Below are 14,673 nucleotides of genomic sequence, written 5' to 3' on the forward strand. Positions count from 1 at the left end.
CCATAAGAGCTGACCAAGGCCCTGCCGCAGAACTCCCCCTCCTCCATGATAGTCCTCTATGCTCCACTAGAGGGACGTACCCCACACTTAGAAGACCTCTGATCTAGGCTGAACTTCTGGACATCCCAGGCCACAGAATCTCACCCATAATCTCTGGATGAGTTATTGGAGTCCTCAAATCTTGATTTTAAAGATTTCAAGTTTTCAGAGAATCTAACTTTTACTCTAATTCAGACCAACAAGTGACCTTTGTCCTATGCTACAGAGGAAGGTGAAAAACACCCTAAGTATCTGCCAGTATAACTGAGAGAAATTCTTTCCTAACCCTAAATATGATAATCATATGATGAGCATGTGGTAATCATACAATAAGCCTGTAGTCTTCTCGTTAATCATTTCTTTACCTGTCTTTCAATTCTTGTTTTTTCCAATTTAATGTGGAACTGTATCAAATGCCTTACTGAAATCCAGGTAGGTTAGATCTACTGTATTCCTTTGACTAGAATATTGGCTTTCAAAGACAGAAATCCAGTTGGTCTGGTACAATTTACCTTCTCTAAAACCATGTCGTGTATTATCCCAGGTACCCTTTACCCTCTATATCCCACTCATTTCTCTTTCAAAATGTGTTCTAAGACCTTGTGTACAAATGAGAACAAATTAATAAGCCCGTAGTTTCTCAGGGCATTTTTCTGTTCTTTCTAAATTACAATTAAATATACAGTTGCAGAGGACTTTTTGTTCAGTGGTTTTCACATCTGTTTGTATTAGAATTTGTGGCAATGTTGAATATTTCCAAAATAGGTTTTATTTAGTCTCTAAACCTGAATCTTGCTCTCTGTTATACCAAGGATATTGTTAGAAACGCTAATTCTAAAGATAGAAAAATTAAAAATGCACACCTGTGTTTAGTTATAAATAGAGGAAGAACATCAAATGCAAGAAGCTAGACAGAACAGTTACATATGAAAAGCAAGATGTTTACATTTGACTCCTTAACTGAATTTTATTCATTAAATCTTTTGGGAGAAGAATTACAAAAGTTCTCTTTAATACAACTGTAAATGTGGCCAGTGTTTCTCCTTTATATACTGGCATATATTCTATAAAATTCTGAATTTTGTTAATGCTTTTTTTGTATAGAATGAAGTAGAAAAATGCTAATTTAGCACTGGAAGTGAATGTTTTTATTGGTATTTTCTTCTTCCCACAGTCTGTCTCTAAGATCCTAGATGCTGCCAGTCTAGAGCTGCTGAATGAGAGCTGCAGGAGATCTCTGAAGAAGCTTGCCAGCCAGGCCGATTCTGTTGAACAGATCGATGAAACTATACTGACGTGATATTTAAGATCCTGAAGAAAACAAAACACTGAACCAACAGCTGCATCAGCATTTCAACTCAAAAACCAATGTTAAATGTTTTCATTTTTGAAAATATGTTAATTCTGATGGGGGGCTTATGAAATGGGCTCCCAGGAAGTATTTTAATATCAAAAATATACCAGACTAGCCTTAATTAGACCCACATCCATTGAAAATTTGGTCCCCTTTTTGAAACTGAATGTGCAAGAGACAGTCATACCAATCTATACCAGTTAGTTGTAGCTGATTGTGAGGTGTGTCTTGAACATCAAGCTATGGGTGAAACCCATTTCCTTCTCAGAAATATATAAAAACTTTAATAAAGGAGCTAACACTCATCTTTTCCACAAATCTTGAGCTGTGGAAACAGAAATCTGTGAAAGTTAAAATGTTGTGGTTTTGTGTATTATCTTGCAGCTTGTGATGGTTCTGAAGACTGAAAATCCCTGTAAAACAACTATTTAAAATAGCCTTAGCAATTTCAAATGCAAAAGGGGGATTAAATGCAGATTGTTTGAAGATGGAACGTTTAATAAAGGCTTTGAATTTAACCCTAATGACAAAAACGCTTTTCTTTGCATATTGTCTAAATGTTGAGCCATCTTGTGCCAAATATATGGGAAAAGGTTTCTCCTGGTGTATGTGCTCTTTGATCCATTTTTGTCAAGATACTTGGAGTATCCAGTTTCTAGTGTACATAACATTGCAAATGAACAAAAGACCTTTCCAATATTGTAAAAAGCTGGGGGGCGAAGGGGGTTGTAACCACAGCAAGACACATGCAATAAAAACACCCCTGACAAGTATTGATTCCAACTCAATAATTTCATTCCCTGACTCCCACAATATTCTTGGTCAATGCATCTTGAACATATCTTCAGTTGCCCAGCTGTAGAACATAACCAGCCTTCAGTATTGTTACCTCTAACACTCAGTGCTGAATTAAGATTAGTTCTAAAGTTTACAAGATTTGAGACTCTTGACATTTTTTTTGGTTGTTGATCTTTGTTGATCTCAGAGTTATTTATCTGGCTTTTCAAGGTTTTATTGTTCATCAATATGGTTGTCCCCATGTACAGAGGGGAAAGCAGAAAGCTCTGGTAGCAGGAAGCTGAGGTATTTTTGGAAGACAAGAAGAAATTTTTGTGTTTTCCAGAATTATTAAACAAACCACATCTATTTTATCAGATAAACAGGTAAAGCCTAAAAAATGCAAAGCAAGAATTTTTGTTTGAAATATGAAGATAACACTTGGACACCTCAGGAAGTAATGATGCTTATGGGTTCAGATCAGGATGAAGGGAGATGTGTATTTAGTTCCATACATGGATGTTATTTAACTGAGTATAAAATCCGGAGTGATCTCATGGGGGTTATTAATACAGTTCTACTGTAGCTGCCATGATGATCGGGGGGGGGGGGGGGGGAGAGGGGAGGGATGTAAATAGGAAAGATCTTGATGATTAATCTTTGTATGCATGCCCGTCAGTGTAAAATTATCTTTTTGCATATATATGCAACCGCACTTAAGTTGGAGCCCTTGGCATGTGCTGTAAGTATCACTGTGGCCCTCCTGGCTTCCAAAGTTGAGTAGCCCTGATATAGGCCAGGCCAATACTGAAACTAAATAAGGAATTTAAAAAAGATACTAAAATAGAAAGATAATATCCTCTTCAGTGGCCTTTCTGGAGAGTTGGGTTTTTCTGTACAAGAGTGTAATGATTCAAAAGTTAGACAAAATGATCCTCTTGAGTGTCCATAATATGATTTGAGTCCTGCAGGATGAGATGTGTACTAAATAATTTAATTATCTAACTCACTTATGGAGACTGTAGTCTCTATCATGTTTTTATTTTGTTTTACTAAAAGTTGATGAATTACATGTTTCTCAAATGAAGAGAGATTAATGGTCATGACATTAACATAGTTATAAAAGGGTGAAATTCACCCTAGAGCTGTGAAAGGGCTAAGTCTGGAATGGGCAAAATCAGGCCTGTGGGCCAGAGCCAGCCTGCCAAGCATCTCTCTCCAGTTGATGAGCAGAGGTGCCTCCTTACAGCTGGCAGCATGTGTTCAGCTGCCCTCCCCCCACCTTGCTCCATCCTGCCACTGAGCTCCCAGGATACTCCTGCTAACTGTGCAGAGCGAAGGTGATGGATGGAGGGAAATGCAGAAGTCAGGGTGTCCCTCAGCCCCTGTACCCCATCTCTGCAGAGCCGGGGCTGGGAAGAGGAAGAGACAGTGGAACTGCTTCAATCTGAGGCATGCATGGTGACTCAGATGAGTGCCTTTCTTAAGAGGCAGTGAACTGGTTCTAAAATTTCAATGCTCGTGTTCAAACTCCCCCTCCCCCCAATACCCTATCTCCGCAAAGTGAGGTAGGAGGGAGACAACAGAGCAGGACAGCTTTCTCTGGTTTAGAGACAGTGTCACACATACCCAGTTATGTGCGGTGACCACCTATCAAACTCATTAAGTGCCCCTTCCCCCCTGCAAAAATTGACTCCCAGGCTAAGTGATAAAGTCTTGTGCAGACTCACTGCATTAGAATGAATTTCACCCATTGTGCATGGAGTTCTATTTTGTTAGAACAGAATAAATGACTGCAGTAAAAGCAACATTGTATGAATATGTCATGCACTGAAACAAACCAGAATGTTAGTAACATCTAAGAGGTACAAAACTTCAGGCAACAAAAGGTTCAATGGATATATTGAAAGTGTACCTATGTCAATACGGAAGACAGGCGGAAAAGGGAAGAGAATGCAGCAGATTGTAGTACAGTTATGTATAGTCAACTAGAAATAAAAACACTCAAATTTTACAATAACACAAAAAATTAAATATGATCAGTGGCTAACCCTGATCTGAACTGAAGACGGATTTTTTTTAAAATCAGTCTTCAGTGGAAGAGGAATCTATTTCTACTACTGATTTAAAAGAACTTTGAATTATCAAAAATGACAAGCACCTTATAGACTAACAAACATATCATGAGCTTTCGTGAGTAAAACTCACTTCATCAGATCAGTGGGTTTTACCATAAAAGCTCATAATATCATCTTTAATGGCAGCTCTACCCTGGGGATTTCAGAGTAGACTCCCCTCATTTTAGTGTTCACACTACCAAGCTTGTTTAGAAATATTGGGCTTATTTTGAAACTAACTCCTGCTTGTGAAGAGGAATAGGCTTGTTTTGAAGTAAATAACTTATTTTGAAATAATCTAGTAGTGTAGACATAACCTAAGGTGCCACAGGACTGCGCTTTGTTTTTAAAGATAAAGACTAACACAAGTCCCTTCTGAGACCTTGAACTGTAAAGTTACCGTTACTGAGTGGCAGCTGAACTATATGTAGATGAAGAGGAGCACACAGGAATATATAGGGGAGATGTTTAAAGTTTTAACTTGCAAGATACTTTCTTTAATGGAAAAAAGAAAAAAAAATTGTGATAGTGTGAAATCTTAAAGTTTTCGGATTTCCAAATAAGTGAGTCTCATTTTATAGAAAAGCTAAGCTGTTCTGTAAAACTGATAAGCTGTGTCTAGACTGGCAAGTTTTTCTGCAAAATCATCTGCTTTTATGAAAAAAACTTGCCAGCTGTCTACACTGGCTGCTTGAATTTCTGCAAAAGCACTGACGATCTCATGTAAGATTGTCAGTGCTTTTGCAGAAATACTATGCTGCTCCCATTCGGGCAAAAGTCTTTTTCCAAAAAACTTTTGCCCAAAAGGGCCAGTGTAGACAGCAGAGCTTTGTTTTCCGCAAAAAAGCCCCGATCGTGAAAATGGCGATTGGGGCTTTTTTGTGGAAAAGCGCGTCTAGATTGGCCACGGATGCTTTTCCACAAAAAGTGCTTTTGCGGAAAAGCGTCCTGCCAATCTAGATGCACTGTTCTGAAAATGCTTTTAACAGAAAACTTTTCCGTTTAAAGCATTTCCAGAAAATCATGCCAGTGTAGACATAGCCATACTATTACAAAATGTCCATCTTGCAGTAGTAATCATATTAAGAACCTAAGAATGGCCATACTAGTTGAAAATATAGTAAATAAAATTGTCAGACACATAGATGACACATAGATAAAGATAATTTGTAAGGGGGAAAGTCAACATAGATTCTGTAAAGGGAAATAATGCTTTACTAATCTACTAGAGTTCTTTCAGTGTGTTTAAAAAAAAAAAAAAACACACGTGGACAAAGGTCTATCTAGCCCAGTATCCTGACTTCCAACAGTGGCCAATGCCAGATGCCACAAAGGGAGTGAATAGAACAGGTAATCATCACATGTATCCCATTTTCCAGCCTCTAGTAGGTACTCCAAGAAGCAGACATTTAAGGAGGTATCAAGAAAATTTCCTTCTGCGTCCTGTCCTGAAGTGACATGAACCCAGTCGGATAGTTGAAATCCCCCACTATTACTGAGTTGTTTATTTTGATAGTGTCTCTAATCTCCCTTCGAATTTTATAGTCACTGTTGGGATTTTGTGGTTCCCAGAGAGTCAGGTGCTGGGCAGAATCAAGGGTCTTCAATTCAATTCAATTCAACAAGACTTTATTCAATGTGCACAAAGGGAGAGCCCCTGGTGCTAAAATCAGCCAGAGCCCCTCGAGCAAGGAGCCCCTCCCCTTGCTGTTTTATAGCACATGGCAGTTACAGGTTACATAACACAAACTTCTAAACCAATCAGATTCAACCTTTCCATATATGGCTTTGTTTGTCACATGCTTGTACTTCTCCACTTCACATGTTGAGTTCACCCTCCTCCCCTTGGCCTTTTCTAGGCTGTTGCTAAGGTGGTGAGCCACAGCATGCTTCTTTATGCATACCTACTTTCCAAATCACATTTTGTTTAAAATGAACACATGCATACCCTTCATCACTATTGTTGCATAAAAAAAGCCTCCGCCTAAGCTTATTTGATTTTACACTTACACTTATTTGATTTTACATTTTCTGGAAATACACTAAACTGTAAGGTCTAAGGTTTTAAACTGCAATTCATTGTAATCTTTGTCAAACTTTGCAACTCGTAATCTTTGTAAAATCTTGCAACTTTATAACTCTCAGCAACTTTGCTTTATAAGTTCAGAAACTTACTATAAGCTGCAACTTTGTAATCTTTGTAACTCAGCCACCTTGCTTGTAACTTGCTCTAAACTGCTTTCTCCCAGAGTGAATGAAGAACGGTGTGTGTGTGTGTGTGTGTGTGTGTGTCTGTCTGTGTGTTCGATGTGTGTGTGGTATAAATTGCAAGGCTGAGGCACATGGGGCACATGGTGATGAGTCATCAGAGACTGCTGCTTTGCTGGATAAAGTGAAGTCTGGGCATGCTCCCTGGTGAGGATGTGGATGAATCACAGGAGTCATATAGACACCATATAAGGAGAGAGAGCATGTGGCAGAAGCCTGGTCTTTTTTTCCTCCTCCTGAGAAGCTCTTCTTTCTACAGCCAGTGTCTTTCCTGACCAGCTCCCCAGCCATGATGAGCAGACAGACCCTCCAGAACCAACATGCCTTTGCTCATTCTGCAACCCATATGCCCGTGTAAGTGCCTGAGGGCGGGAATGAATGTGTGTGAATGAGTGAGTGAATGAATGGAGGTGTGTCTGAGAGAGAAAGATAGCTGGCTCCCTCTTTATTTTAAACATTGTGGCAGCTCTGTCTTCTTTAGTTTAACCATCTAGTGCATATAGTGGAGTGCTAATTTCTCAAACAATAAACCCATGCAAGTGTAACCCTGGATGGGAATGTTTTTGAGTAACAATTATAACTATTCTGGTCATGTGGTCGATAATATCTCTCTGCTACTATATTCTTGTTGTTAGAGCATGGAATTACTATCCATAGAGAGTCTATGGAACATTTTGGTTCATTTAAGATGTTTTACTTCATTTGATTCAACATTTTCATTCACGTATAGTGCCACCCCCCACCAGCATGACCTGTTCTGTCCTTCCAATATATTTAGTACCCTGGTATGATTGTGTCCCTTTGATTGTCCTCATTCCATCAAGTTTCCGTGATGCCAATTATATTAATATCCTCCTTTAATATAAAGCACTCTAGTTCACCCATCTTAATACTTAGGCTTCTAGAGTTTGTGTATAAGCAGTTTGAACATTTGTCACTATTTATCTGTCTATATTCCCAAGCCCCAAGCATTCAAAATCATGACAGGTTCTATGATATTAAAAATAAATAAATTTGGGAGGCTTTATTTGATTAGTGATACTTTGAGCATTTGGGGTGTATGCTGATCATGTTTCCAAGCTCTTCTCCATGACCATGTGGTCTTGAAATTTAATTTGAAATAAAATTCTCAAGATTCCAGGAACAGGGGCTTTAAGGAAAACACCAAAGAGTGCAAGATTTGTAATTATAATCACAGGCATTGATGACACTGCTAAAGAGACATATGGAAAGGGAGCTGGCTTTATGTACCAAATATCTTCACCACTGGAGCAGCTTTTGTGGTCCTTGGTAAGCGTGTTTAACCTAATAGTCTGTTTCAAAGTAATTTACAACATATAAATAAGAAAATACTGGCAATATCATTATGGTATCTGTCTCATACAGGTGATAGAAAAAGAATCCTTAAGGTGCAATGTAAAAAAAAAAAAAGGCAACAATATCCTGATTTGAGCTGCCGCATACTAGTGTGATAGAAAGAATTTAAACCCCTGAGGTGAACATTCTGAGAACCAAGCATGCAAACAGCTGAATCTTCTGTAAAAGTGTCATTCATAGAAACATCTTATTGATTTGATTTCAGAGACACTGAAGTCAATGGGAAGTGCAGTTGCTCACCTCAGGGTTTAAATTTAAAAGAAACAGAGCATGTTTCTTTTAGGCCAATAAGTGTGGTATGATCCTACTACAAAAAAAAAATCCTGTTCCCTAAGTGACAGAAGTAGAAGACAGCTATTTTCTATTTCTCATGAAATTTATGGGTCACAGCATTTTTCAGTTAAATTTTCCTTGCTTGCCAGGCCTTTTAGCTCTTGCCAAGCTGTAAACATTTACAACCCATTTGTCACTGAGGTATTCTTTTTCAGTGCTAATTATATTTGTTCCAATTTTGAATAGTAGTACATGTAAGTAATATACATCTAACAGTTAATAAATTATAACCATGTGGTTAAATCCAGTGATCAGCTCAGTTTATTGAAATACTAACTAGTGTCAATATTTTGGCTTCAATCTGTGCTAAACAATGTGACATTGCTGTAATTGCTTTGAAGATACATGCAGTATGTAGGATTATTGGTTGTAAATATTTCTTCATGTTCTGCTAGTGCAGTGTTTCTTAAACTTTTTGAGACCATGGAACACCAACCAATAATATTTTTTTCTAAGGAACTGTAGCCAGACAGGAACAACCCCTCTGTAACATCCATTTTTGCTTGCCTGGAGCATGCAGGGCACACAGAACAGAAGGCCCGGATATGGCAGGCTGCTGTGACCGTGAATGGCTATAAACAGAGATATGCCAATTGCTGACCAAGAGGCTGCCGAGGAGTGCCCTTGACTAAATCCCATATTGATATGTACACACAGCCGTCCGTGGGGGGAGGAATCTCTTACCCAGTAAAAAATATATCTAGTACACATAATTTAGTTATCTCTCTTCCAAGTGTAAATTAACTTGAAACTTGCTTGTAAGAACTGGCGCCACAAAACGGACCAGTACAATTTGGCATCTTAGATAAGAAAAAGGATATGGGCCCCTAGGGGTATAAAGATGGGTCCAGCAGCACATTTACTCTGAGTGTCAATCTACCATCTATCTGCTGTTCAGGTTAGGTGTTTGATCTCCCGAGGTTCTATGGGGACGCCCACCTCATATTCGTCTTTTCTAGGAATTGAGGGACCTGCCCTGGCTTGACCCGCTGGAGTCGAGAGGCACAGAAGGGGGTAAAAATTGTACCTGGATGTGGTCCTTTGTCTTAAGTGTACACATAGACTTAGAGCTCTTTAAAGATTAAGCTGTCACTTGGTACCATTATTTCTATTTTCTATCTTTATTTTCTTTGTAACCATTTTTAAGATCTATATTTGCTAGCAGTTAAGAAATAGAGCGATAGCCCTTGTAACCATAATATCTGTATTTGCTAGCAATTAAGAAAGAGAGCAATAGCCATTGTAGCCATATGCTTTTATAAGTCTTTTTAATAAACCTGTAACTGTTTAAGTTTTAACCTGACTCCTTCAGTTGCTGTAACAGAACCAAGCACAATTTAAAAGAACTTCAGCCGGTCATAAAGGACAGGTATAGGAAGAGCTTGGGCATTTGGATCGTGTCACTCCCAGGTGACAGATCCGTTGGGGCATCTCTCAGTCTTCCCTAGACTGCCCGCTGCGAAGGGATCCTGTATCCTGGCAGCTAAAATTTGAGGTGTAATAAGCTCTTCCTATAAACAGGGGTGTCTGTCAGCCTGTTGTCTGCCCTCTGCGATGGGACCCCGGTACTAGCAGTAAAGTCATGGACGTAAAAGCTTTTCTCAGCGCGCGCACACACACACACACACACACACTCTCTCTCTCTCTCTCTCTCTCTGCCCTGACAGGAACACCTATGAAAATTTTCTTTAAAAAAAAGTCAGACAAAAAAAGACAAAAACAAAGAAGTAACAAAAACAAAGAAGTGGCTGCGGCACACCTGCGAATTGTTCATGGAACACCAGTGTTCTGTGGAACACAGTTTAAGAAACACTCTGCTAGTGCATCTTTTTAGTGCATACCTAAACATCTAGAAGTGAAAAAAGTTCTAAATAAATGCTAAGCCAAGACAAACTCATAAATGTTGAGGTCAGAAGGGACCACAAGTCTGCCATCTTGCACACTGTAGACCATAGAACCTCACCCACCCACTCCTATAATAGACCCCTAACCTTTGGCTGGATTACTAAAGTCCTCTAATCATGATTTAAAGATGTCAAATTACAGAAAAAATCTTCCATTAACACTAGTTTTGGCTCTAACATCAACAAGAACAAATTTTTCTTCTTTGAGGGTCCCCGTGGATGCTCTACTTAAGTGTGTCAGCGCTGCTGTGCACATGGCCTGGAGATCTTTAGTAGCGGTCCCTTGCCATTGGCGCATGCTGCGCTATTGTGTAGTGGCTCTGATTGACGGTTAGGCATGTGCTGGAGATCGTTCCCTCAGTTCCTTCTCAACCGCCACTGGCAGCAGTCCCAGTAGCAACAGTCTTCCTAGAAAGACTAGAAAGAAAAGAAGAGTATAGCAGGACAAATTAACCGAGGATAAGCCACAGAACACCAGGAAAAAGTGGAGCGGGGCACCAGTGCCGCTGCTGCATCCCACTCATCTGCGGCACTGTTTGATCATGGCACACACTTATGGGGACATGGAGTGGGTGTTACACTCAGCAAGACAGTTATTCAAGATGCTCAGGCTCCTATTGAACTTGGACAAATGTTCCCTCACTCCTACACAAACACTGGAGTTTATAGGAGCACAGCTGGATTGCACCAAGAGCATAGCATCATTGCCAATCCACAGATGGGAAAGATTATGTGCCTTGATCGCGTCGATACAGAGTTGCCCATGCACCTTGGTGCGTACATGCTTGCAAATACTCAGACACATGGACATGTCCATGTTTGTAGTCTTACACGCTCGACTACATATGAGACCATTCCCAGTATGGCTAAGCTCTGCATATCAGCCCAGACACCACGTGATCCACAAGGCATTCTATGTACCCATTTGGGTCAAAGCCACCCTGGATTGGTGGAGAGACATACGCAATGCATGCCTGGGGCTTCTGTTTCAGGCAACAATGCCATCCATCACTATCACAACGGACTTGTCCCTGCTGGGATGGGGAGCCCACAGCAGGAGCATGATACAGGGACAATGGACACAACAGGAGTCCCGGCTCCATATCAATGTGTTGGAGCTCAGGGCAGTCAGACAAGAGTGCTCCCAACTATTTTAGCACATACAGAACAAAACAGTGAGAATAATGTCAGACAATACCGCAACGAATATTACATAAATTGGGCGCGTGAGATCGAGCAGCCTATGTGCGGAAGCTATGAAACTGTGGCAATGATGTATTATACACAACAGTAGGTGTAAAATACAATACACCAACTGCAATGCATTTACCAGGCAAGGACAATGTATTAGCGGATGACCTCAGCAGACAATTCCCAGAATCATGAATGGGAAATCAACAAACCCATCATAAACAACCTTTTCAAGAAATGGGGTTATCCAGTAGTGGACTTGTTTGTGACTCATGCCAACTCCAAGTGTCCCCTATACTGTTCCAGGGCAGGCATTGGACCATGATCTCTCAGGGATGCATTTGCAGACTGCTGGGACTTCCCATGGCATAAGCATTTCCACCTATACCTCATATACAACAGACAGTATTGAAAATCAAACAGGATGCAGCAAGGGTCAGACTGGTAGCCCCCAGTTGGCCGAGACAGATCTGGTACCCTATCACACTACAACTCAGTACTCGTCCCCTGTACAAGTTCCCACTGGTTTGAGTGCTGCTGACCCAGGACAAAGGGCACATACCACATCCTGGACTCCACACCCTAGATCTGCGAGCATGGATGCTTGTTGGCTCTCAAATATGAATTAATGATGTCTCATAGGGTCAGAGATATCCTGGTCAATACTAGAAGACCCACTATGAAATGGACTTACCTGCAGAAGTGGGCCTGATTTGAAGCCTGGAATTGGGCTCAAGCACTGAATAAGGCAACATACTAGAGTATAATCTAAATAGGATGGGGATAGCGGACATACTAGAGTATATTCTCCATCTGCAGGACACAGGACTATCAATTAATTTTCTCACTGTCCACTTGGCAGCCATATCTGTGATACACCCACCTATACAGGGCTATTCCATTTTTTCCCACCCGTGTGTGAAGAGATTTTGGAAAGGGATACGGAACTTTTATTCACCACAGGAAGACCCAGTACCATCATGGGACTTGAATTTCATGCTGGACTCGCTCATGAGATGGTCTTTTGAGCTGCTCACAGCTTGCTTGCTGCTCCACTTCTCAATAAAAGTAGCTTTTCTCGTAGCGATAACATCAGCTAGGAGAGTGGGAGAGATAGTGGCACTCATGGTGGACCCATCGCACACGGTGTTCCACAAGGACAAGGTCATCCTTAGAACCATTCCGAAATTCCTGCCCAAAGTACCTACCTGGTTCCATTGTAAGGAAGCAACGTACTTACCTGTGTTCTTCCCAAAATCACACAAGGACAGCAAGCAGACAGTGCTGCACATGCTGGATGTATGTAGGGCACTAGCCTTTTACCTCGAATGCACAAGAGACTTCAGACGCACTCCCAGACTCTTCGTATCATGGATGGACAGGTCCAGAGGTCAATTGGTTTCCAAACCAATGAATATCCAAATGGATTTCTACAGGCATACAACTGGCTTACACCCAGAAACACAGACAGCCAACAACAGTTATATGGGTGCATTCCACGAAAGCAGTAGCTAACACAACTGCTTTCCTCAAGGGTCTTCCCATAGACATCATCTGCAGAGCTGCAACATGGGCTTTGGACAATACCTTTGCACAACATTATGCTAGTCAGTCCTTTCAGGACTCAGATACTAGATTTGGACATACCATACTTTCCAACATCCAACCCTGCAATACGGAGTGCCCACTGCCAAGCAGGAATACTGCTGTGTAGTCACCTAAGTAGCGCACCCCCGGGGACCCTCAAACATGGCTACCCCTCTGATACTTGTCACCTTATGCAGTAACTGGAGTTCTTTGAGACGTGTCCCTATGGGTGCTCCACACCTATCTTCCTCTCCTCTGCTCCGGACTAACACGATCTGGTGTGGAGAAGGAACGGAGGGAACGGCTGCTGGTATGTGTTTAACCGTCAATCAGAGTGATTGCACAATAGCACAGCATGCGCCGGCAGCCAGGGACTGCTACTAAAGATCTCTGGGCCGTGAAGAACTCCCGTTACTGTACAAGAAAACTTCTATAGAAAAGTAACATGGGAAAATATTGTTAAAGCAAAGGCTTCTATGAAATTTTGGTTATCTTGTCAGTCCTCTCTCCCAGTTCTATGAAAGTTTTAGTCAGTGAAACTTATTTTGCAATTGCAAAAGGCACTAAAAGCGTGCTCAGACTGAAACCTCAGGGTGAGCTACACTAGCAGAAAAGATAAAATACCACTGTGATCTTCATCTCTGGGGGAGGGGGGGGAAGGTCACAGCAGGGCAAATGGATGGAACTTGGTGTTGTATACCTCTAGGTGAATGGATAAAGGTTTAATTGGGTGTAGCTGCATACAAAAGAAAACAGCTCTGCTGTCTGCCTCACTGGACCAAATCGCCATATAAGAGTAGGCATAGCCTCCTCCTTTTACCATGCAGGCCACACCTGTTTAGCAAACAAAGCAGCAATGCACTCTCTCTCATATACTGGACTCTGGGGCTATGTCTACACTGGTGTGTTCTCACGCAAAAACTCTTTTGCGGAAGAGTTCTGCAAAAACTCTTCCAGAAGAGAGCGTCTACACTGGCATGTGCTTTTGCACAAGAGCATGCGTGCCAGTGTAGACACTCTCTTGTGCAAGAAAGCTCTGATGGCCATTTTAACCATCGGGCTTTCTTGCACAAGAAATTCATGTTGCCTGTCTACACTGGCCTCTTGCGCAAGAGCAGTTGCACAAAAGGGCTTACCCCTGAGCGGGAGCGTCAGAGTTGTGGTGCAAGAAGCCAGTGTAGACAGGCAGCAAGTTTTTGCACAAGAGCGGCGCTTTGGCGCCAGTGTGGACACAGCCTTGCAGGGGGGGGGGGGGGCTTGTCCCAATGCTCAGTGGGTTTCAGGGGTGGTAGATTTGTTTATGATAAAATGGGGGGGGCAGGCTGGGAGGGAGGCGCATGCCAGAGCCCCCACATGCCCCTGGGAGGCGGGAGCCCAACCGTCAGGGGCATCGCTAACGGTCGTGGCTGGTCTCGAGGCCAGGTGGGGAGGGGGGAGGCCGCGCGCCAGAGCGGAAGGCCTTTGCTGTGGCGCCCTCTGTGGGGCGCTGGCAGGTGAGACGGGCCGGGCAGGGGACCTGCCTGAGGAAGACAGTGGGGGGAGGGGCACAAGCGCCCGACTGAAACGGGCGGCAACCCTACTGAAGAAGCAATTTTTTTCCCCCCCACCGGCGCTCGTGAGAGCGCATGCGCCCTCGCGTCACGACAACGCATGCGCCCTCGAGTGACAGGGCGCAAGCGCGCACATTAAAGGTCGGGTCGCTGGAGGAAGCGAGGGTTGGTTCAGA

General features: G+C 42.0%; 1 protein-coding gene across 1 annotated transcript in view; it reads left to right on the forward strand.

Moving 5' to 3' along the window:
* Positions 1-1,911, forward strand: part of GCN1 (GCN1 activator of EIF2AK4) — a 69,895-nt gene extending 67,984 nt beyond the window's left edge. The window contains exon 58 of the mRNA XM_075898120.1: positions 1,214-1,911. Within this exon, the coding sequence (XP_075754235.1) occupies positions 1,214-1,339 (126 nt within the window). The 3' untranslated portion in view covers positions 1,340-1,911. The remainder of the gene's footprint in view (positions 1-1,213) is intronic.
* Positions 1,912-14,673: the final 12,762 nt, after the last annotated feature.

This window comes from Pelodiscus sinensis, chromosome 15 (genome assembly GCF_049634645.1).
Source record: "Pelodiscus sinensis isolate JC-2024 chromosome 15, ASM4963464v1, whole genome shotgun sequence".
NCBI classification, from domain to species: domain Eukaryota; kingdom Metazoa; phylum Chordata; order Testudines; family Trionychidae; genus Pelodiscus; species Pelodiscus sinensis.